The sequence below is a fragment of the Ovis canadensis genome, chromosome 14 (genome assembly GCF_042477335.2).
Source record: "Ovis canadensis isolate MfBH-ARS-UI-01 breed Bighorn chromosome 14, ARS-UI_OviCan_v2, whole genome shotgun sequence".
Classification (NCBI taxonomy): domain Eukaryota; kingdom Metazoa; phylum Chordata; class Mammalia; order Artiodactyla; family Bovidae; genus Ovis; species Ovis canadensis.
The window spans coordinates 56,231,313-56,256,735 of NC_091258.1; the positions used below are offsets into that span (position 1 = coordinate 56,231,313).

The 25,423-nt window shown below is 46.3% G+C and overlaps 1 protein-coding gene across 4 annotated transcripts in view; it reads right to left on the reverse strand.

The window, feature by feature from the left end:
- Positions 1-25,423, reverse strand: part of ANKRD27 (ankyrin repeat domain 27) — a 59,877-nt gene that overhangs the window by 1,957 nt on the left and 32,497 nt on the right. For all 4 annotated transcript variants that reach the window (XM_069550300.1, XM_069550302.1, XM_069550301.1 and 1 more), the window contains exons 14-28: positions 24,744-24,871; positions 24,170-24,252; positions 23,137-23,252; positions 21,745-21,837; positions 19,762-19,959; positions 17,854-17,913; positions 17,650-17,769; positions 16,505-16,549; positions 13,941-14,063; positions 5,694-5,891; positions 4,897-5,016; positions 3,837-3,998; positions 2,229-2,340; positions 889-967; positions 634-706 (exon numbers count right to left, since the gene is read on the reverse strand). In XM_069550300.1, the coding sequence (XP_069406401.1) occupies positions 634-706; positions 889-967; positions 2,229-2,340; positions 3,837-3,998; positions 4,897-5,016; positions 5,694-5,891; positions 13,941-14,063; positions 16,505-16,549; positions 17,650-17,769; positions 17,854-17,913; positions 19,762-19,959; positions 21,745-21,837; positions 23,137-23,252; positions 24,170-24,252; positions 24,744-24,871 (1,710 nt within the window). The remainder of the gene's footprint in view (positions 1-633; positions 707-888; positions 968-2,228; positions 2,341-3,836; positions 3,999-4,896; positions 5,017-5,693; positions 5,892-13,940; positions 14,064-16,504; positions 16,550-17,649; positions 17,770-17,853; positions 17,914-19,761; positions 19,960-21,744; positions 21,838-23,136; positions 23,253-24,169; positions 24,253-24,743; positions 24,872-25,423) is intronic.

Genomic DNA, 25,423 nt, shown 5'->3' on the forward strand with positions numbered 1-25,423 from the left:
CCTGTAATAAACTATAATGGAAAAGAATCTGAAAAAATATATAGATATTATATGTATATATGAAAAACTGAATCACTTTGCTGTACACTAGAAACTAACACAACAATGTAAATCAATTATAATTTAATAAAAAAAAGAAAAGCCATGTTTTCTGAGAAGAGCCACCTAAGAGCAGCACAGAAAGGAAAGCAGGCTTCTTTTATGAGTATTAAATAGTGCTGTAGGAAGATGGCCACAAACAAAACTGACTATATCAGCAACATTATACCATACTCGCAAGGTTTTTAACTATCTATATACAGATGTGTTTTCTTCCTTCCATAAGTGATTAACACGTTAGTGAATTAGCTCACACAGTAAAATCTCAGATAGTTCACCTAGTATGCATGTTATGAACTGCGGGATCTTTTCCATGTGTCTCAACTGTCTGCCACTTTTCCCTCACTTTCCTTTCTCAGCTCAGAAATGCATTATTAAATATAACAATATTTAATCTTGCCACCAAACTCATTTTGTTTGTAACTGTTTACCAGTGACAGGACTACTGAAATAAGAGATGTGTTTTCCAAGGATTAGTTTTGAAAAATCTAGGATTTAAAAAATAATGGTATAAGCCAGTGTTTAATAACTCACCTCATGCAAAGTATCTTTAGTAAGATTAGGGACACTTCTGTCTCGTGCCATAATCTCCTTTGGAGTCCTTGCCCTGAAACCCAAAACAAACTAAAGTAAGTGTTTGGGATAGTGGTGCAAAATATTCTGGTTGGCCACGAGGTGGCAGCATTTGATGGGTGAAGATTTATTTATACTCATTAAAGCTGCAAATAACCTGCTTGAGTTGTAAGTAAAATTAAGGTCAAAAGCACAGAACTTGAATTTTATACTCACTTAAATGGACCAACTGAGTGGACAAAGTAAAACTGTCTTGTAAAAGGTTCATCTGGTAGATCATACATTTTTGAATTCCCTGTAGATAAAAGGATAACATCTGAAAACTTTCAAGGGTAGTTTAACAATTGTTTAACAATTGTATAGCACAGATGCAAACTTTCAACATTTCCTTAAGTTTAACAACATTTAGGAAATTAAGGATTTAATTTGCTTACAGAAACATGTTAGTAGATACCTATGTATTACTGTGTGACCCCGCATGAAACAAAAATAAACCCTTAATACACTGATACTCCCCAGGCACAACCAGTTACGGTGAGACAGCCTCAGGATTATCCAGATATGTGAATAGATTTATTCACATTATTACACTTCAAACTACAACAATAAGTTTTTAAAAAGTTGAACAAGGACCCCATCTATAACAACTTTTTTATTAAAATAAGAAAGTACTTCAGCCCCACCCTTGTTTGGCAGCTGCTGTTCTGATTACTATTAACCTCTATACACCTGCAAATTAAAAAAAATCTTTTCTTAACATTTAAACTTTTTATTTTATATTTGTGTGTAGCCGATGAACAGTGTTGTGGTAGTTTCAGGTGAACAGCCAGGGGACTCAGCTATGTATATAGATGTATCCTTTCTCCCCCAAACTCCCCTCCCACGCAAGCTGCTGTGTAACACTGAGCAGAGTTCCCTATGCTATACCGTAGGTCCTTGTTGGTTATCCATTTTAAACACACCAGTGTGAACCTGTCCATCCCTGCCTCCCATCCTTCCCCTCTGCCAGCAACCATAAGTTCCTTCTCTGAGTCTCTTTCTGTTTTGTAAGTTCATTTGTATCCTTTCTGTTTAGATTCCGCATATAAGGGATGTCATACGATATTTCTCCTGACTCAGGATGACAATCTCTAGGTCTGTCCATGTTGCTGCAAATAGCACTACTTCATTTTTAAAAAAAATATTTAAAGGTAACATTTATCCCAGATGTCCAGGAAATGCTTAGAAAAAGGCTTTGATTTAGAACTCGAGATATGAACAGACCTACCAGAGGCAGGGCCTCCTCCAAAGCTGGCAAGGGGGGGCCTGACCTTCAGGGTAAGGCATACAGGCATCCTCCTCACCTCCTTAGGAAGCGCTGCCATTGACCAGAAAGCCAGTATCCAAAAAAGTCGATGAAACAGGCTATAACATACATTTCTTTGGTGCCTATAATCCCACCCCCAGTCATGATTATAATTACGTTTTACATTTATAGTTAGGTGAAAATTGGCAACCACTCATGAATTTCCAAATAAACCCAAGCTGAGAATTCTAGAAAGAATGTGAGTTCTTACATTTTTTCCTGATCTTAACAGTGATGTACTCGCTGTGGTCTGTTTCACCAGTGTCGTCTAATGAGGCCACACAGCTAGGTACAACTTGAAGCAGTTCCATTATTTTTGAATTCTATAAGTTGAAAAGGAAAAGGTAACAGTGACGGGTTTTTTAAAAATTCTTTCTTAGGAGGTTATTGCCTATTTTTAATCTAAGTGTCAATGCTGGCGTGGCTGGGCAGAAAAGCTAAGAAAGAAGCCATTACAGATGAAACTTGGAGGCCACAAAGTGGTGAACAGCCCTGCGTCTGGAGGCTGGCTCTGCCCGTGTTTCACTGCTCTGTGCAGCTGGGTTGATAAGAACAGGATCTATTACTGGAGAGTTACTGTGAGGTTACTGAGCGTCCAACACATGGAAGTACTCAATGAGAGATACTCCTCATCATTTGAGGAAGTGCTAAACTGAATGTTTAAAACATGTCAATTCTGTTATGAAATACAACTGAAAATTAGAAATGAATATACTGCAGACTACACTGAATATACTAAATACATATACTCAGCCTATACTTCAGCAACGTGATGCACAGACAACTCATGGAAAAGACCCTGATGCTGGGAAAGGCTGAGTGCAAAGAGGGCAGCAGAGGATGAGATGGTTCGATGGCATCACCGATTCAAAGGACATGGACTTGGGTGAACTCTGGGAGATGGTGAGTTGACGCTGGGACTGCAGCAGGCCCGGCATGCTGTAGTCCGTGGGGTCGCAGAGAGTCGGACACGACTTAGCGAATGAACAACAACATGAGTAGGTTGGGTTATGGTGACTTAAAAGTGTCAGTGGTGCAGTTCAATAGGCTACCGGTTGTCTACCTGAGTAGGAAACTGTATAAGGATTCAACGTGAACAGAGGAGCAGTGAGGAGGTGCCCCTTCCCCAGGAGGAGCAGACTGTTCCCTCACCATTTCCCATAGTGCACGTCCGTCCCTCACAGAACTCAAGGCGTGCTCACGGACTGCACACACTTTCTCCCTTGCCCTGCTAAGACCGTGATGGGTTCCCGGGGCAGGAAGGGCGAGACCAGCACACTCGTCCTGTCTCATCCTGCTTCTTCCCCGCAAGCACCTGACTGCTGGACTGTGGGCCAGGCCAGGGCACCAAGGCCTGCAGTGGGTGAGAGGCACCTCTACTCGGACCTTTGAAAACTACCCCTGGGGACTTCCCTGGCTGTCCAGTGGTTAAGACTTTATGCTTCCAAGCAGGAGGCATGGGGTTGATCCCCGGTTGAGGAACCCCTGAGGAGTTCCCTGGCTGTCCAGTGGTTAAGACTTTGTGCTTCCAATGCAAGAGGCATGGGGTTGATCCCTAGTTGAGGAACTGAGATCCCACATGTGGCATGCAGCATGGCAAAAAAGAAAACTACCGCTGGCTCCGCAGCAGGCCACCTCTGACCAGATGACCAAGGACCAGGGGTGTAGCCACACTGGCAGACTCTGGTATGCTAACTCAGCCCAGCTCGGTGAGTCAGAGGTCTGGCTACTGTTCTCTCAGATCTGGCTTCAAAGTGGGGGATCCACGAGAGCTGTAAGGGAGCTTGGGATGCCCTCAACAAGGAAGTGCTCCACCTACCTGTTCAGCACAGTCGATCGCTGTGCACTGCCTCTTATTCAGGACCTGAACCGATGCTCCGTGAAGCAGTAGCAGCTCCACCACGAAGACGTGCCTTTCTATCACAGCCTCATGCAGCGCTGTGTTGCCCTTGTTGTTGGAAGCGTTGATGGAGGCTCCATGCTAGAAAGAAAAACAGTACAGTCGAGAGCAATGCTAAAAATGACACACGCTGAATTGATGTGGTAGCCATATGCATGTACACTATAACCTTCCTTCAACTTTTCTCTATGTCTGAGATTTGTCTTAAAATGTTAGGGGTAAAAGTAATACTGAGGAAAAAAGATTTATGTACAAAGATGCTCATGACAGCATTTATCACTCAATAGCAGGTGAAAAAATAGAAGTCATCTAAATGTATTAAGCAGAAAGAGTTTAAAAAAAGAAAACTACAGAACATCCATAATTATGCAACCATTAAAAAAATTCAGATTTTTAATAAACGATTTTCTATGTTAAACAAGATAGAGGACCTCCCTGGTAGTCCAGGGATTACGACTGTGCTTCTGCTGCAGGGGCTCAGGTTTGATCCCTGGTCCAGGAAGTTCCACATGTCACACAGTGCAATAAAAAAAAACCAAGATAGAAAACAGTACTGATCTAAACTATGCACATTTTCAAAAAGTCACCCAAAATAGTTACCCTTGAGTAACAGGGTTATGGAAAAGCTGGGTTTTCCCCTACTTTTAAAAATTCTTCCTTCTACAGTCAACACATACAACCTTCATCAAGAGAGGGAAAAAAAAGCAGCAGTGAAAAAAAGGACATTCAGCTCACATTTCAGGTAGTGATTCAACTGACCTGGTAAGTGAGGCAAGACCCCAACCTCCAGGAAAAGCAGTGTCTCAGTCCTTAACCCTGCATCTCTGATGCAGCACTGACTCCAAAGCCCGATTCCAGAGCTCCTCTCCCAGGGCCCGCTTACATCATGAGCCCTGCTGCCTCCCCAGGGTGCTGCCAGGGGCTCCCTGCATGCCGACCCATGTCAGCAGCTCCTGGGCCGGGGTGGCGGATGCCTTACCTGCAGCAGCAGCGCCGCGACTTCATGGTGGCCTCTGGAACAGGCATGAATGAGGGGTGTGTTTCCACTTATGTCCTTTTTATTGGGTTTTGCATTCGACTCTAATAGACACTTCACCACCTAGCCCAGAGAAGAAAAATTTAACATTTGCAGGGAGAGATCCTCTAACTTGATATTCTTTTGGCTTTTCTGTAGGTTCATCCAGGGAGCTCTTTAGACACATGTCTGACCCTCAGGAGAAAGCAGACCAGCTCAAGCACGAAGGGGTTAACCTGGGCTGAGGGTCTCCTGCAGGCCAGGCATGTGCCAGGCACCAGTGCTTGTCACTGATTCACTGTATGTCCTCTGGAGAGCTGCAATAACTACTCTAGTTTTACATGTTAGGAAGTTGATGCTAGGCATTACCTGAAACATGATCCCTGTCTTTAATAAGCTTACAGTAGAACTAATAAGGGAAGATAAAAAATATAGATATTAAACTGTCTGGCACAAGACAGGAGCTGTGGAAACACAGAGGTGGTCAGACACACTTCAGCCCTCGACCAAAGCCCAAGAATAAGAGAGGCAGTTCCCAGCGGGGGCGAGAATCAGGACCGGCTCTGGTTGGCTCCACCCCCAAAAGCACCAGGGCTGTGTGTTCTGTTACTGAGTGGCCCTGCCCTGTGCGTCTCAGAATCTCAGGGCTGGGAGGAAGGACACAGGCCCGTCCTTTCAAACAGCCACCTTCCCCCTCTGCTGTATCTTCATGAGGTGAGGTTCTAACCCTGCCCACGCTGCCCGAGAGTCAGCACCGATACCTGGAAGTGGCCCTGCTGGCAGGCCAGGTGGAGTGGGACAGCCTGGCTGGCGTCTCGGGCCCCCACGCTGGCACCGTGCTTCACAAGGAGGAGGATGAGGTCCGCCCGACCGTGCAGGGCAGCAACGTGCAGTGGGGAGGAGCCGTCCTGGTTGGTCACATTCACACCAAGCCCACTGGCAGGAATCTTTGCCAGCTTCTAGTTAAGTGCAGAGGTGGAAACAACTGTCGTTAGTTTTTAAGAAAACTGGCTAAAGGAATTGAAGCCACCTGTCCCAGCAGCCCCTCTGTAAAATCTGGAATCACAGCAGGATCCTGAATCGGGTTGCCTGTAAGTGAATTAATACTCTAGAAAGGTCTGATATATCAAAGTGTAACTTCCATTTTAAAGAAAGCAAGCCCCCTACAATGATACCATATTATGCCATGGCAGTTCAATGGGGAAAGCAAATCCTGTCTTGACAGATGGTGCTGGAACAAGTGGATATCCATATAGGCAGAAACTGCCCATCAACCCTAACCTCACACACAACACACACACTAAAGTACATCTCAGACCTAAATGTAAAAGCTACAGCTATTAAACTTGAAGTGAACACAAAGGAAAATCTCTGCTACACTGGGACGGCCAAAGAATAGCTAAGACATAAAAAGCAAAAGAAAAGTTTGATAAACTGGACGATAAAAATATTTAATACTTGCTGTTTGCATAAGGCAAGTAAGAAAATGAAAAGGCAGGTCACAGACGGGGAAAAAATGTTTGCAATATGTGTATCTGACAAAGGACTTGTACCAACCAGAAATTCAAAACAGAACAAGCTTGCTTACAACTCAGCAAGAGTACTGGAGTGGGGTGCCACTGCCTTCTCCTCAGTAAGACAATCCAGCTTTAAAAAAAAATAAGTACAAGATTTACAAAAGGCTTCACAAAAGACAGTTGAGCTTGGTCTGGGAGCACCTAAGGGGCTCCCCTGCTGGTCCAGTAGCTGGGACTCCATGCTCCCGATGCAGCGGACCCAGGTTCGGTACCTGGTAGGGGAACGAGATCCCACATGCCCCAACTAAGAGGTCACACGCCGCAACTAAGACCCAGCACAGCCAAATAAATAGTAAAAAATGAGCACATAAAAGAACATCTTTAGTTATCAGGGAAATGCAAATCAAACCAGGAATCACAAAACTAAAGGGTCACAAAACACATGAGTGACAGGAGAGGGAACATGTGATCCAGCCAACTTCAAAGGGGCAGGAGGGAATATCTGGGGTGATAGAGACAGTCTATTATCTTGCCTGTGCTGGTGGTTAAGCATTCGTTTATCAAGCCTCAGAAAGCTGTTGGCTATTTATCTCTCACGCTGAAGCTCCCCTTCATGTTTATCATGGAACTTCTTTATTATTCACAATAGTTTTAAAACCAATCATGCAGATACAAGGAAAATCAACCACTAAATTAAAGGGCAAACAAAACATACCAATAGAACTAAAAACAAACATTAAATTGTGATGCTGAATTAAGTATTTGATAGTGGAATGAATATGTCAATGGTTTCTGTGACTGATCACGGATTAAGACTTGGGTTATCTAGTTCACTTCTTGATGATGAAAAATATTATCTCTTTAAAAAACTATGCTGTACTTAAAGGGTGAATTTTACCATATGTAAGTTATACTTCAAAAATCACAAACAAGTGAAGAAGTAGAATGGGAAAAACATGATGGAACACCACTGCACACTTACCAGAAGCACTAAAGTTAAAAAGTCAAAATACCAAGTGTTGACCAGGATATAGGTCAACTAGAACTCTCACACGTGCTGGTGGGGAATGAAAACGGCTATAATCACTCTGGAAAACTGGCCATTTCTTACGAAGTTAACATATACCTCCTGTGTCAGTTCAGTTCAGTCGCTCAGTCGTGTCCAACTCTTTGCGACCCCATGAATCGCAGCACGCCAGGGCTCACTGTCCATCACCAACTCCTGGAGTCCACCCAAACCCATGTCCATTGAGTCGGAGATGCCATCCAACCATCTCATGCTGTCGTCCCCTTCTCCTCCTGCCTTCAATCTTTCCCAGCATCAGAGTCTTTTCAAATGAGTCAGCTCTCCGCACCATGTGGCCAAAGTATTGGACTTTGAGCTTCAACATCAGTCCCTCCAATGAACACCCAGGACTGATCTCCTTTAGGATGGACTGGTTGGATCTCCTTGCAAGAGTCTTCTCCAACACCACAGTTCAAAAGCATCAATTCTTCTGTGCTCAGCTTTCTTTATAGTCCAACTCTCACATCCATACATGACTACTGGAAAAACCATAGCCTTGACTAGACTGACCTTTGTTGACTAAGTAATTTCTCTGCTTTTTAATATGCTGTCTAGGTTGGTCATAACTTTCCTTCGAAGGAGCAAGTGTCTTTTAATTTCCTGGTTGCAATCACCATCCGCAGTGATTTTGGAGCCCAGAAAAATAAAGTCTGACACTGTTTCAACATCTATTTGCCATGAAGTGATGGGACTGGATACCATGATCTTTGCTTTCTGAATGTTAAGCTTTAAGCCAACTTTTTAACGCTCTTTTACTTTCATCAAGAGGCTTTTGAGTTCCTCTTCACTTTCTGCCATAAGGGTGGTGTCATCTGCATATCTGAGGTTATTGCTATTTCTCCCAGCAATCTAGATTCCAGCTTGTGTTTCTTCCAGCCCAGTGTTTCTCATGATGTACTCTGCATAGAAGTTAAATAAGCAGGGTGACAATATACAGCCTTGACGTACTCCTTTTCCTATTTGGAACCAGTCTGTTCCATGTCCAGTTCTAACGGTTGCTTCCTGACCTGTATACAGGTTTCTCAAGAGGCAGGTCAGGTGGTCTGGTATTCTCATTCTTTCAGAATTTTCCAGTTTATTGTGATCCACACAGTCAAAAGCTTTGGCCTAGTCAATAAAGCAGAAATAGATGTTTTTCTGGAACGCTCTTGCTTTTTCAATGATCCAGCGGAGGTTGGCAATTTGATCTCTGGTTCCTCTGCCTTTTCTAAAACCAGCTTGAACATCTGGAAGTTCACAGTTCATATATTGCTGAAACCTGGCTTGGAGAATTTTGAGCATTACTTTACTATCATGTGAAATGAGTGCAATTGTGTGGTAGTTTGAGCATTCTTTGGCATTACCTTTCTTTGGGATTGGAATGAAAACTGACCTTTTCCAGTCCTGTGTAACACATCAATTATACTCATGGGTAATTACGCAAGTAGACATATGTTTACACAAAGACCTGTACACACAAATGTTCTCGGTTGGTTTAATCACAAAGCCCAAAGCAGGAGACAACTAAATGCCCTGATCGCAGGTTGTTTCGAGTAATCAACAGTTTATTCTCTACCACGGAGCAGGCCCCTGACGCACTTCATTTAGCCAGTTAATCTACTGAAGGACACATGGGTTGTTTCTGGTTTGGAGATATGGCAAATAAAGTTGCTGATGAACCTATTAGCAGAAATAAAGACACAGACGTAGAGAACAAAGGTATGGAACACCAAGAGGGCAAAGGTGAGGGATGAATTGGGAGATTGGGATTGACATATATGCAGGATTGATACTATGGATAACACCGGTAACTAGTGAGAAATGGCTGTGTAGCACGGGGAACTCGACTCAGTGGTGACCTAAATGGGAAGGAAATGCAAAAGAGGGGGTATAGTATACATAGAGCTGATTCACTTTGTACAGGAGAAAGTAACACAACATTGTAAAGCAGCTATACTCCAATAAAAAAAATTTTTTTAAGTTGCTGTGTACATTTGTTTACAGGTTTTTGTAAGAACATGTTTCCATTTGACTAAGATCAATTGCCATTAGTGGATATTCCATTCCACTAAGATCAATAAGGAAAGCAACTGCTGAATCATATTGTAATTACAGGGTAATTCTATGGTTAGTTTTATGTGGAACAACAAGACACATGTTTTTCCAAAGTGGCTTTTACATTCCCAGCAGCAATGGATGAGTAAACCAATTTCCCCGCATCCTCACCGACATTTGGTGTTGTCACTTATCACTAATTTTTGTTTTAGCCATTCTGATAGGTGTGTAGCGATATCTCATGGTGGTTATAATTTGCATTTCCCTGAAGGGTGAGGACCTTTAACATCCTTTCACATGCTTATTTGCCATCTTTAAATGTTCTTCGGTAAAATGTACGTTCATTTTCTATGCCCATTTTCTTACTGGATTGTTTTTACTATTGAGTTTTGGAAGTTCTTTATGTAGTCTAGATTCTGGCCCTTTGTCAGATACGTGGTTTGCAGACATTTTCTTTTAAGTCAGTAATTTGCCTGTAGATTCTTTGCATGGGTTTCCACAGGGCAAGTTTCTAAATGAGAAGTCCAACTATACTACAAAGCCACAGTCATCAAGACAGTATGGTATTGGCACAAAGACAGAAATATAGATCAATGGAACAAAATAGAAAGCCCAGAGATAAATCCATGCACCTATGGACACCTTATCTTTGACAAAGGAGGCAAGAATATACAATGGAGAAAAGATAATCTCTTTAACAAGTGGTGCTGGGAAAACTGGTCAACCACTTGTAAAAGAATGAAACTAGAACACTTTCTAACACCATTCACAAAAATAAACTCAAAATGGATTAAAGATCTAAATGTAAGACCAGAAACTATAAAACTCCTAGAGGAAAGCATAGGCAAAACACTCTCTGATGTAAATCATAGCAGGATCTGCTATGACCCACCTCCCAGAGTAATGGAAATAAAAGCAAAAATAAAGAAATGGAACCTAATTAAACTTTGCACAATGAAGGAAACTATAAGCAAGGTGAAAAGACAGCCTTCAGAATGGGAGAAAATAATAGCAAATGAAGCAACTGACAAAGAATTAATCTAAAAAATATACAAGCAGCTCCTGCAGCTCAATTCCAGAAAAATAAATGACCCAATCAAAAAATGGGCCAAAGAACTAAACAAACATTTCTCCAAAGAAGACATATAGATGGTTGCTGCTGCTGCTGCTAAGTCGCTTTGGTCGTGTCTGACTCTGTGCAACCCCATAGATGGCAGCCCACCAGGCTTCCCCGCCCCTGGCTAACAAACACATGAAAAGATGCTCAACATCACTCATTACCAGAGAAATGCAAATCAAAACCACAATGAGGTACCATCTCACGCCGGTCAGAATGTCTGCGATCCAAAAGTCTACAAACAATAAATGCTGGAAAGGGTGTGGAGAAAAGGGAACCCTCTTACACTGTTGGTGGGAATGCAAACTAGTACAGCCACTATGGAGAACAGTGTGGAGATTCCTTGAAAAATTGCAAATAGAACTGCCATATGACCCAGCAATCCCACTACTGGGCATACACACCAAGGAAACCAGAATTGAAAGAGACACGTGTACCCCAATGTTCATCGCAGCACTGTTTATAATAGCCAGGACATGGAAGCAACCTAGATGTCCATCAGCAGATGAATGGATAAGAAAGCTTTGGTATATATACACAATGGAGTATTACTCAGCCATTAAAAAGAATACATTTGAATCAGTTCTAATGAGGTGGATGAAACTGGAGCCTATTATACAGAGTGAAGTAAGTCAGAAAGAAAAACACCAATACAGTATACTAACACATGTATATGGAATTTAGAAAGATGGCAATGATGACCCTATATGCGAGACAGCAAAAGAGACACAGATGTATAGAACAGTCTTCTGGACTCTGTGCGAGAAGGCGAGGGTGGGATGATTTGAGAGAATTGCATTGAAACATGTATATTATCATATGTGAAATAGGTCGCCAGTCCAGGTTCGATGCATGAGACAGGGTGCTCAGGGCTGGTGCACTGGGATGACCCTGAGGGATGGGGTGGGGAGGGAGGTGGGAGGGAGGTTCAGGATGGGGAACACATGTGCATTCATGGCTGATTCATGTCAATGTATGGCAAAAACCACTACAATATTGTAACTAGCCTCCAATTAAAATAAATAAATTAATTTAAAAAATAAATGAGAAGTCCAATTTATCCATTTGTCCTTTATGGATCATGCTGTGGGTGTCCAGTCTAAGAACTCTCTGCTTAAATGCTGGATTCCAACGATTTCCTCCTGTTTTTTTTTTCTAAAAGTTTTATAATTTTACATTTTACGGTTAAGTCTGTGATCCACTCTGCATCAGTTTTTGTACAGGGTGTGAGTTTAGGTTGAGATTCTTTTTTTTTCTGAACACATCCATTTGCTCCAGCACCGTTTGTTGAAGAGGCTGTCCTGTCCCCACCAACTTCCTGCTGGCCCTCTGCAGCTCTCTGTGTGTGGGTCTGTTTCTGAGCGCTCTGCTCTGTCTGATCTGTGCGTCTGTCCCTCACCAGGGTCACACTGTTTTGATTACTGTATCTACACAGTCAGCCTTAATATTGGGTAGAGTGATCCTAATTTCTTCTTCTTTGCCAGGATTGTTGTTAAGTATTCTGGGACCTGCACCTTTCCATATAAATTTTAAAATTAGCTTGTCTATGTCTACAAAAGCTTTGTTAGGATTTTGAAAGGAATTGCATTAAAACTGTAGATCAATCAGGGGAGAAATAACTTCTTTCCTATGCTGAGGCTTCATGAGTCTGTTTATCTCTCTAAGTATTTAGGCATTCTTTGATTGATTTTTTTTCATCAACATTTTGTGATTTCCAGCATACAAACCTATCCATGTCCTGTTAAATGTTTACCTAAGTAGTTCATTGTTTTTGAGCAGCTGTAAATGATGCTGTATATATAGTATGTGCTCACGTGCTAGCTGTCTAACGCAAGGTCCCATGTTAAGAAAATTAATTTGACTTTACAAAACAGATACAGAACAAGATAATACTACCTTATTAAAAAGAAAAGCTTCACCATGGGTGTCTCTAACCTAAGAAACTTTGCAGGAGGGTGCACACTGGGATGTGTGACTTTTGTTCTGTCCCCATGCTGCTGGAATTTAAGTCCAAAAAAACTGAAAACTGACCTCTCCTACGTGGGCTGCTTAAAAATCAAAGGGATTTAAAAAGGCAGATGCTGTTTCAAAGGATGTGAAGTAGCACCTCGGGCCCAGCCGATGACTGTATGGCTGGAGGCAGTCACCATATCTCTGCTGTTCTTCTTGTCGTTTACTTTGTTTTTTCCACCTCACAGTTCATTAATTGTAAAAAGGAACTGAATTACACATCACAGTGTCTGCTGAATTTGTCAGATAAACGTACGTTCCCGCTCACTTAAAACCTACTATCTTTTTCTCCTTTGTAATTTCTCAAAAAGACACAAAAGGAAATTGCTTCATGCTGTGATTAAATTAACCCCTCACCCTCTTCCAGCCCAGTGGTGTGTTACCCCTTGCTCAGTAATAAAGAACAAAGTGTTGATGACACGCAACAACCTGGAATTAGGCTGAGTGAGCAAAGCTAGTCCCCAAAGGTTCCATGCTGTATTGATGACATTTATATAACATTTTTGAAATGACAAAAATATTAGAACTGGGGAACAGATTAGTGGTGACCAGGGGCCAGGGATGGTGGGGTTGGGTGAGGAGGTGTGGTTATTAGAGGCAGCATGAGTGATTTTTCTTGTGATGTGAAAACTGACTTGTACCGTGACTGTGGTGGTGGCTGCACAAACCTTCACGTGTGATACAATGAGGCAGAACTAAATATATATACATGCACGCAAGCACAAGTAGAACTGGGGAGATCTAAGACGGATGGATTGTATCCATGGCGATACCCTGGTCAGGATATGTACTGTGCTTTTGCAAGCTATTACCACTGGGGGAAGTGGGGGGTGGAGAGGGAACAGGGGTCTCTCTGTGCTAGGAGGGGGCCCTCCCACAGAGGGTGCACCAACATGAGCAAAGGCAGAGGGCAGCGGATGTTGCCTGCAGCCTCCCCAGGGGACCACGGCCACACGGACACAGCCCCTTGGTGTGTGTCTGTTCATAAGCTCCTGCCTTGTGACTCAGGGGCCCTGAGAACCCCTGGAACACTAAACCCTCGTGCGTGGCCCTGTGCCCTGATCTGCGCATTCAGAAAGCAGGCAGCCCAAGCTGATCCTGCACGCGTGTCCACTTTCCTCTACCTTGAGCTGGGTCTCAAGGGACACCTGCAGCCAGCCGCTCAGCCGCTCAGCTGGCTGGGAAGGGGACGACTTTCCTAAAGGGAAAAAGAGGAACTGGCCGCCTACACCCACCCCACCTTCCAACAGAAGTGACACCAAACCTTTTGAGCTGGAGCACATTTGGGGCACTGGCACAAGGGGTGGCAGAACTCAAGATCCACCACCCCAGCAGCATCCTCTGCTTCCTCCAGGTCCTCCTCCGTCCACTCCAACAGGTAGCGCACCTGGTGTCAGGCAGTGAGGAGAAGCACAGACTTAGAACCCATCCTCAGCTCCTGTTAGACTTAGAACCCATCCTCAGCTCCTGTTAGACTTAGAACCCATCCTCAGCTCCTGTACAAGCTATGGTGTCCTATGTGCACAGACACACACATTAGTGTCCTACACACACACACACACACACACACACACACACACACATAAATGTTCCCAAATCAGGACCTACGTCTCCACCACCACCAAAGTAACTTACACATGATGGTGCTCTTTCCTGAGGACTCCAGGGTCTCCTGTGCTCAGGCCTTCCTAAATCCTTTTAGTGGTGACACAGGGATGGAGCTACCATTTCTGCAGCTTGCATTAGATTCTTCTCTTCTGTCTTAGGAAGGGGCAGCGTGGTGCTGCTTTAGGGTGACAGCTTTAAAGCCCTGGTCCTAGAGCATCTCGCGAGCACCTCCTCTCATGTTATCATGTTATCAGGTTACCATGTCCTCCTTTGACAAGCAGTCTGTCTCATCTTATCAGGGAGCAGACTCACTCCAAGGGGCCAACAACTTGTTCAAGACCATGTGACAAGGAAGTGGTGGCCAGAACCTAAACACAGGCTCTCTGACTTCACAAGCATCCCTTCCACGTTAATGCTCTAGCTCACAGGCGAAAGCACTGGAAAGACCCCTAACAGGTCAAATTTATGTTCCAGTAAAGGCCAGTTTCTAGGATATTAAATGTGAGAAAACACATACATTTCCAGGCGTGGTTCTGAGCCCTGGGGAAGTCAGCAAATGCCTGTAAGGAGTGACAGAGGGCCCTAGGAAGATCCTATGCACCTCTAAACATCGCCCCTCCAGGGCCCCTCCACATTGCTGACAGCAAATATTCCATCCAGGCTGAAGGCCTCACCTGACCCCGGGGCTCACCTCCCAGGCTGGCTGGGACAGACTGGACTCAGGGCGATTCCTCTTGGCGGTGGTTAGGAGACATACGATGGGGGCAGGGGCTGAGGGCAGTGGTCTCGGGCTGTGGGATGGGGGCTCTGTCGTGTGTGTGGGTGGGTGTGGGTGGTGACCACCGGGCACTGGGCAGCCTGCCTCTGCTCGGCTCCTCCATGAGCAGCCCCACCTGCTCGCCCGCCACAGGATGAAAGCAGATGCGTTGTGACAAAGAAGGGTCGGTCTCCTCTATACTCGTAGGAGCCTGAGAAACTCCTCCTTGGCTTCCCTAAAGAACGCTGACCTCCCCGGGGCTGGTCTCAAGAGGGGAGCAGCTGGCACCGGCCAGATCCACACCCTAGATCCCCCCATGAGAGGAGCTGTGAGTCAGGCTGCGGGTTCACAGGGGGCTCTGGGCAGAGGCTAAGACACTGACAACTATGTTCTGACTCCATATACCCCCAGAGACTGTGCTACTCAGATCCCAGGAACTTCTGTCCACCACCCCAAACTCCATCATCCTTGAGAAGCACTCTTGAAACATGACTCTTGAAAGCGCTCTTGTAAACCCGATCCACTCAAGGCTCCAAATCTGATAAGGGCTAATCTACTCCTCCTTTTAAAGTGCAAGACAGGGAACTTCCCTGGTGGTCCAGTGGCTCAGACTCCTTCCTCCCAATGCAGGGGGCCTCGGTTTAATTCCTGGTCAGGGAACTAGATCCCACAGGCCACAACTAAAGATCCCACCTGCTGCATCTAAGACCCGTTGTAGCCGAATAAATTAAAAAAAAAAAAAAAATTTTTTTTAATTAAAAAAAAATAAAGTGGAAGACAGAACAAATTCCTTTCAGGAAGCCTAAGATAAGCCAGGGGGACTGCCCCTGAGTGTCTCCAGTGATCTCATCATAGCTGTTCCCCGTAGCCTGACCGGCAGGGTTAGGACACACACCTTAGTGCCGTCTCATCTGGACACTTGCTTGTTGTGGGTCCTTTCAGCTCCAAGCCTGGGACTCAACCTCCTGACCAGGATGCCACATCGCCCACAGCTCCTTGCAAGGCCACACCAACGCCCTCTGTGCTCTGTCCTCCCCTTCGCCACCTCTACCCATCCCCTACCCAGTCTGTTCACCTTGCTCCCGGCTAGTGGGGTCCAGCCCTCTTGCCAGCGTCGCCACCCTCCTGGAATATGAATGTCTAAAAGGCGGGGTCGGCTCCCTCTGAGGCTTTATCCCACCTGCCTCGTTGGGGGAACGTCCCATCCCATCACCATCACTCTTGAAATGCACCTCTTCTGCGTGAACGTGAACAAAGACCCCCACAGCTCCTAACTCACCTGGAGACAAAACACAGGCACAGCTGCCTCAGCTGAAATTCACTTCTAAAAACTCACCATTTTTATGGAGGTTGTATGTGTTTGGAGATAGGATATGGGAACTCTGTCTGTACTTCCTGCTCACTTTTGCTATGAACCTAAATCTTTCTAAAAAATAAACTATTAATTAATAAACAAAACTCACCATTTCCAGGTCTCCATCAGCAACAGCTCTTAAAAGTTTTTCTACCTTAATAAAAGGAAAAAGAATGTAAGGGAAAATATAATAATATGGTAAGAATAGAAACAATAAAAATGACATTCTGGGCATTCCCTAGTGGTCCAGTGGTTAGAACTCAGTGTTTCCACTGCTGGGGGCCTGGATTCAATTCCTGATCTGGAAATTAAGCTCCCATACGCCTCATGGTCAAAAAGAATAAATAAAGGTGAAAGTCATCTTATCATTAGAAAAACAAACAAAAAAAGAGCATTCTGAAGACCTAGTAGCTTTCCTGTCTCCTGATTTCATTCAGTATCTTTCAAACACATCCCCTAAGTTGTTCATACAGGGCACCCTCCATATAAGGCCTCTAAGATGACCTGCCACTCATGTGGCACAGGGGGGCACCAGCCACCTGGAGCCCAAGTGCTTCCTAAGAGGGCAACCACCCGTCAGACCTGCATCTATTCAGCTCTCGTTATCCACCAGCTAGGATACCATGAGGTTAAAGCTCATGGATCCACTCCCGGCCTGTGTTAGACCCTGGAGCATGTCTCCAGGCTTTTCTTTGCTGTGGTTCTGCATTGAGCTAGGGGTGGTAGGGGTGGAGGGGCCCTGGGGTGGGGTCAGTGAGGGCTCCCCAACCACAGGGGAGGAACTGGGGCACATCCATGCCATGGTCTGCTCTGTGGGCTGACTCTGGAAAAGCTCTAAGGTAAGTTAGACAGGAAAAAAAAAACTAACAAACAGGGTATAAGTCAGCTTTTATAAAACGTAGTGCGAGAGGACGTGTAACTATCTCCATAACCTCTGCAGGAAGTCGGGAACGACACACCAAGTTAATAAGTGTGCTGACAGCGCGGGAGGGAAGGGCAGAGAGTGTGCTTTGTAAAATAATCTTAAAGCAGTGGGCCTACAGGTGTCTCTACCTGTAGGCTTCTTAGAATACCCCCCTCCCATCACACACCCACTCCCATATACACACACAGACACTTAAGCACATGTGTCCATGAAGGGCAAGGAGGAGGAGGCTGGGCTTCCCCCAAGGGCACGGCATGGCCCCCGTCAGGCCGGGGCTCACTGTCCCCCAGCACACAGGCCCCCTCCACCCTGCCGTCTGGGGGCCTCACCTCTCTGTAGTCCTTCTTGGGCTCGTCTTGCCTGGAGCTCAGCGACACAGAGGAGAAGCTGGAGGTGGACGAGCCCTGGCTGATGGAGTCCATGGAGCACTGAGGGGCCTGCACAGACACCTATAGCCCAGCGAGATTGGGGGGTGAGGGCCAGACAGAGGCTGGTCGCGAATGGGGCCGATGAGTGCAGCCCTGCCGTCTTACCTCTGAAGACTTCTGCCTCCTCTCGAAGGACAGATGGTGGGCTTCCATGATGGACAGAATCTAGGACGAAGGGGACGCGGATGAGTCCTGAGATGAGTCACCCAAGTCTCATCACCTGTATGGTGCCCCCCACCTCCTTGGGAGGGCACACAGCCCAGCCAGGCCCACAGCGGGCGGAAACCTACTCGGATTCACACTTAGTCCAGCAGGAAGAGCCGGTCTCCCACCAATGGGCTCGGGGGACAAGGCTACCCAGGCACAGAGGAGCCTCAGAGGCTGCCTGGTCCAGCCCGGGCTGGTTGTGCACAGGCCTAAAACATGGCCTTTCCACTGGCGCCCAGGGGCCGCAAGTGAGGGCAGCTCAGAGCCGAGCAGGATGGCATCTGCTTCTTCTGTCTGCAGATCTCCCTCTGGAAGGGCCTTGGGGAGAAGCTCCAGGACAGAGGTGCCCTCAGCCCCTCATGGGCATCTCCAGCTAAGGGTGGCCTCATGCAGTCCCCCAGTTCTGGCTGCTGCAAAGCTGAGAACCCGTGAGGGCATGGGCAGCTAAGCCTGCTCCCCTCCCCCGGACCAGGAGCAGGGATTTAAACCTCTGAAAACTTGGATCCGAAAACTCCGAAAACTAGGTCTTACATTGTGCCCTTATCACACACACACACACCATAATAATAGTAAACAAAGAGGGCAGAGGGGTGGAAACATCTGGAGGTGATGCATCTGTTCACAGCATAGACTGTGGTGCTGGTCTCATGGGCGTGGACTTACCTCCAAACCCATCAAGTTGCATATGCTAAATGTGTACAGCTTTCTATATGGCACGCATACCTCAATGAAATTGAAAGTGAAATCACTCAGTCGTGTCCAACTCTTTGTGACCCTATGGACTATAGCCCACCAGGCTCCTCCATCCATGGGATTTTCCAGGCAAGAACACTGGAGTGGGTTGCCACTTCCTTCTCCAGGGGATCTTCCTGACCCAGGGATCTAACTCAGGTCTCCCGCATTGCAGGCAGACTTTTTACCATCTTGAGGAGCTTTCTGTATGTCACTCATACCTCAATAAAGTGGTTTAAAAACAAAAACTGGTACTCCTAGAAGACAGGAAGGAACTAAAAGAACTCCCTAGATGAGGGCTGGGAATGATCCAGAGGCGAAAGTAGGGCCTGTGCAAAGAGAGACATCCGGAGACCTGCATGGAAACAGAATCACCTGTGCGAGCCACCAGCCAGGCTGGTCTGGACATCAGGACCACGGATGGCCAGGGCAGGTGGCCCTATGCTCCCCCGGCTTGTTGGTCAAACGCTTCTCTGTGGGCATCCCTTCAACAGGGTTGCTGCCACAAGGCATACAGGCCTGGCCTCTGGAAGGACCCCCGCATCCCCCACCCACTTGCAAGTGAGCACTGCATGACATGTGGCCCCAAACTACATGTGTCCAGAAGTTACTGGCAGGAAAGGGTAGTAGTTCATTGACGAATCATTTATGGAGGAAACCATACCCAATGACATTCAGAGCTGGCCGACTCAGAACAAGGTTTTAGGCGCTGAGGGTGCAGGAACGGGGAACAGAGCTGATGCTGCTGTCCCCATGCCCTGCCCCTGCTCTCCCTGGCCAGAGCCACCGCCCCATCTCCTCTCACTCTATCTGCTCACAAGCCAACAGCCCTCAGAGGCAAACTCTGCAGGAGCAGCTCTTGGTAGGACACTAAGAAAAACTCCTACTAAGATGGAAAATAATGTGACTGTATGAACCTCATTAACCACCAGGTGTGGTGTGCAGCACAGCGGGTATGCGTAAGTGCTAGCCTTGGGGACCAATGCACAGTTTGGACGGCACGGCAGAGACCTGATCTGCAGATGGTGATAGATTTTTTAAGTCATACTGCCACTCTGAGAGGAAAAACGCTACCTTTGAGTTTAACGCACACTTGAGGGGCGTTTCCTTCAGCCTGTTCTGGATCTCCGTGGACGCCCCGTTCTGCAACAAGGTCTCGATGATGCCCTGGTAACCCCAGCGGGCAGCGATGTGCAGGGGGGTGTCTCCTTTCTCGTTACCAATGTCCAGTCTGCAGGTCTGCACGTCAAAGTAGACCAGAGCCTTCACGCACTGCGAACAGAATAGGAGAGGCCCCCGTGAGCTCACATGCCAGGCCCCCGGCAGATCTGCACACCCTGCAGCCTCAGCCCGAATCCTGACTTGATCCAGGTGCCATCTGCCAAGCAAACATTCAGTAATAGAACATTACACCTCCAGGGTTCCAGGTAACCTGATCAGGACACATCATTTTTATTTTTTAAGAACCCAACTGCCAATCAACTAGAATGGCTGAATAAACTGTCGCATATCATGTGTAGCAAGGAGTTCCCAGAGTAGGCCCAACCATCATCCTTTGAGAGGCCAGCCTGCAAGTCTGGCCCTGGACTGGCCAAGTTCCTTGGGAGCTTGGATATGAGGACCGTTCTCACAGTGCCCTGACTGATAGATACGATGGACTCACTGGGCCTAAACTGTTTGTCCAACAGTGGTTTATGCTGAACACCTGCTGTTCTTCTGGGAGTCTGGAATTTGAAACATGCTAGGCAGAGACGGTTCACACTACCAGCCTCCAACCAAAATCTTGAGCACTGAGTCCCTAATGAGCTTCTGGTGGAGAACACTGGGCACGTGCTGTTACGCTGCCGGACGAATAAGTGTGTCCTGAGCGACTCCACAGGGAGCGACTCTTGGAAGCCTGTACCTGCTTTGCTCCAGGCTTCATCCTTGGACCTCCCCCTTGGCTGGTTTTGCTCTGTGTCCTTCCACTACAACAAATCAGAGCTGTGAAGCGACTGGATGCTGAGTCCTGTGAGCCTTCCTAGTGAGTCACCGAGCTGCGGAGTGGCCTCAGGGACCCTGACACAATACACGTGACAGACTATTGTGTAACAATTACAGAATGGGCTAGATCTACATTGATTGACCTACAAGATGTCCACAATGTAGTGAGTTAGGAAAATAAGCTGCATAAAAATGTCAGGGGGACTTCCCTGGTGGTCCAGTGGCTAAAAGTCTGCCTTCCAATGCAGGGGATGCAGGTTCGATCCCTGGTCAGGGAACTAAGATCCCACATCGTATGTATGTCTGTGCTTAGTTGCTCAGTCATGTCTGACTCTTTGCGACCCCATGGACTATAGCCCACCAGGCTTCTCTCTCCATGGGGTTTCCCAGGCACGAATACTGGAGCGGATTGCCATTTCCTTCTCCAGGGGATCTTTCCGACCCAGGGATCGAATCCATGTCTTCTGTGTCTCCTGCATTCCAGGCAGATTCTTTACTTGCTGAGCCATCCTACATGCTGCAGGGCAACTAAGCCCTTGAACTGCAACAAAAGACCCCGTACATCACAAAGACCCAATGCAGCCAAATAAGAATAAATTTTTTTTTAACATGTGTAGAGTATGACTTCATTTTCACTCCTCAACCACTTAGCCCTTTGTCTGTATAAATCTACCTGTATATCACCGTGGAGAGAAGCAAGGGAGAGAGTGGTTAGGAAAAAAAACAAACACACAGTTAAATATTAAGCAAAAATAGAAATGGTAAAATCCCTTGCTATTACCACTAAAATATAAAATGTAAAGACTGAGTATGAACAAAGGCAAGAAGCAGATGGCAGCAGGGATGATGCACAAGATTTCAGGAAAAGACAATGGGCAGTTATGTTTTAGATTTCTGTTATTTCAATATAGCATCTATAATATGCTTTTAAATTTTTTAATTAAAAAAATAATACACCAAATGTTCCAATAATTGTCAACATAAAATACAACATGCAACAAATGTGAAATTCACATTTCTCCTCCAGTGAGAAAGGGTAAGGCACCCTCCCTGGGGACAGCAAGGACCACTTACGTCTTCGTGGCCATAGGTGCAGGCCAGGTGCAAGGGGGTGTTACCGTTGTTGTCTTGCACTTCGGCACTGGCTTTGTAGTGCATCAGCAACAGCTTCCAAGGAAGAGGAGAGAGCAGTGAGCGCCAGTGAGCAGGGCAAGGCAGGCCTGGAGCCCTCCGGGAGCACAGCCTGGGGTCTTACAGGGGGTTGTTGCCCAGTCTCCTTTTTCAACCTTATCTACTTACATTACAATTAAAATTAGATCAGCCCTATAACGGAAACCAATCTGAAAAAGAGTATATACTATAGGGATTTCCCTGGTGGTCCAGTGGTTGCTGCTACTGCTGCTAAGTTGCGTCAGTCATGTCCGCCTCTGTGTGACCCCATAGACGGCAGCCCATCAGGCTCCCCCATCCCTGGGATTCTCCAGGCAAGAACACTGGAGTGGGTTGCCATTTCCTTCTCCAATGCATGAAAGTGAAAAGTGGTTAGGACAACACATTTCCACTGAAAGGGGCCTAGGTTCAATCCCTGGTCAAGGAACTAAGATCCTGCATGCCGCAGCCAGAAAATAAAGAAAAAACTACACACACAAAAAAAGTACCTGGCCCTGGGCCTGGTGCTTAATAAGTCAGTGAAGGTTAGCTCCCCACAACCCCAGGGCGCTGAGTCTTGTGTGCAATGTCAGACATATACTGGCCTAAAAATATTAAAATTAAAAAGGTGAAAAGAAGATTGTACACTATAAATACACTAATACACACACATATATATGTAACTGAATCACTTTGCTGTACACCTGCAACTTATGCATTGTAAATCAGCTATACTTCAATTACACAAAAAAATTGAAAAAAATGAAAAAATTGAAAAGATAAAAGCAAAAAAAGTATCACTCATCTTTCCTGTGAAAAAGTTTAGAGATCATTAAAAAAAAAAAAAGAGTGGATATATGTATATGTATAACTGATTCACTTTGCTGAAACTAACACAACATTGTAAATCAACTATACTCCAATAAAAACTTTAAAAAAAAGAAAAACCACCCCCATCAATCACTAGCAGGAACGCAGGAATGGAGGCACTTGATGTACCAAACAACTTCAGCTGAAATCGAAACATCACCGGCTGGGTTTTGCTTTCCAGTTTCTGGACTGTCTTCTCACCGTAGGTATTAAGTCTAAAGGAAAATCCATGTTGGGGCTCTATCTAAAATATTTCTAGTATCTGGGGGGGGGGTGCCCTTCTTACCGCGGATTACCGTGACGTTTCTAATCTACACCTAACAGTTTTGGCCCAGCAGACTCTGGGGGAGGCGCCTGAGACCCCAGGCTCGCCGAGATCCCACAGAGCCATGTGGCACAGAGGAGAGGCCAGCCCTGCAAGGCCTCGAGCAGAGCGCAGCTGCTCACCGTCACACTCTGATAGCCCTTCTGACACGCAAGGTGGAGGGGGGTGGAGCCGTGGTAGTCCATGGCGTTTACCACTGCGCCCTTAGAAACCAGGAGGTCGATGAGGGACGCCTGCCCTGCAGAACAGAAGGGAAAAGGGTGGGCTTTCTGAAACCAGTGAGCAAAGCCACGGCTTTCTTTCACCCTCTCATCTGCTGGCACGGGGCATGCCAGGAGGTATCTTTCTGCGTCGGGGGAACCAGAGCTAACATCAAGTCACAGGCTGCAGACTCTGGACACCCTGGGGTAATGCTTCCCCTCTGGAGGGAGTTCAGCCCCACCCCCCACCTAACACCCCTGCCGCAGCCACAGAAGGTAGGAGAAAAGAGCCTTAGATGTCCACAGCAGAGTCCATGGTGCATCACTTCACAGGGTGGAATATTGTGCAACCATGAAAAGAAAATACTGACGTGGAGAAATGTTCTTACATATCGCCTAGTGAAAAAAAGCACCCCACAAACAGTGTGAGCCCCACAATATCATATCTTTTATATACACACACACTCAAGCATGGTGACGTTTCAGTCATGGATCAAAACAATCTTTAGACGACTGCAGGGTGGCAAGAGTATACAGATGTTGTGTTTTCTACCTTGAATGTGCAGTTTTATTTGACTGTGCACTTTAAAAGACAGAGAACTAAATTCAGTATCCTATGATAAATCATGATGGAAAAGCATATAGAATAAAAAATAAATTAAAGATAGTAATTTTTTTAACAGGAATATAAGAACCTTAATTCTGAGGTCAGTCTCACAGTCCAGATTCAAGCCTTCCCTGGCTGGACCACCAGCCCAGAGCAGTGTCAGGCATCCACACAGCCCAGACACATGCTCTTCCAGCCCGGGGACAGCACATGAAGGTCCCAGGGTGGGGGGCCTGTGATACAATCCCTTCCACCACCCCACACCACCTCCCCCAGCAGCCACGCTCTGCTGGGACACCCTCGGCCCCCATCCCTTTGCCCTGAGAGCACAGAGGCCAGACCACATACCACAGAGGGCAGCCACATGAAGCGGTGTGTGACCCCTGTCGTCTCTGGAGAATGGAGTGACAACTGAGGGGTCATTCAGCCTCCTAAATGGGAAAGAGAATACAGAGAAATAGACCGAGGAATGGACATGCTGGGGTCCTGGGACCAGAAGACAGACCTCCGGTGTGATCCAAGCTGGGTCTCCTACAGCGTCCTGGAGAGCACCAACCACGGCTTCCGCCGGGACCCTCCCCACACCCAGCCCTCCAGGCTTTGACACCCAGCCAAAGAGCCCGATAAAGATAAGGGGAAACGGAAAAGGTTGTGGGGAGGAGCTGATAGTCCTCCCTGCGAAAACCTACTTTCCGAGGTTGGGGCAGGCCCTCTGCCCGCCTCCCTAGATTAAGCAGCCCAACAGGATGCTAAGTATTTTTATTTCCTCTGATTCTCCAAAGAGGTGGCGGTTACCATCTCCACTTTACAGCAGAAGCAGCAGAGTGCAGCAGGGATAAGTTCCTTATTCCAAACTGCACAGCGAACAAGGGGGAAAGTTCCGCCCAGGGCCCCCCTTCCTGGTGCAGAGGGGCCCTCTTACCCAGAGACAAGTTTCTCACAGTCATCACAGAAACACAGAGGGTGGCACATCGTTTGGACGGCATCTTTATCTTGGTCCTCCTGACTCAGCAGTCTCTCCACTTCCTTCTGGTTACCTGATGCGATATGCTAAAAAGTGACATCAACAACACTGTTGATTCGAAGGAACGATTCCTTCTCTAAACTGTGAATTTTTGAAGCATCCTTACAGAAACATGTATCTATGTGTGTGCACTTAGTAGCTCACTTGTGTCTGACTCTGCGACCCCAGGGACTGTAGCCCGCCAGGCTCCTCTGTCCATGGGGATTCTCCAGGCAAGAATACTGGAGTGGGTTGCCATGCCCTCCTCCAGGGGATCTGCCCACCCCAGGGACTGAGCCCAGATCTCCTGCATCGCAGACAGATTCTTTACCATCTGAGCCCCCAGGGAAGCCCATCAATGTGTGGATGGATGCAATGACTTGTTCTCTGGGACTTGTTTCAAAATGATTTGGATGGATGGCGAAAGTGGGGCCAGGGGATAGAAATGAAACACAATTAGGGAGATGGCTACATGGAGGTTCGTTCATCATACTACTCTCTCTTAGTTTTGCAAATGTTAGGATTTTTCCCTAACTAAAATAACAACAGTCTCACAAAAGTTGCAGAGCAACAGGCATGGGGGGACAATCCACCCTGAG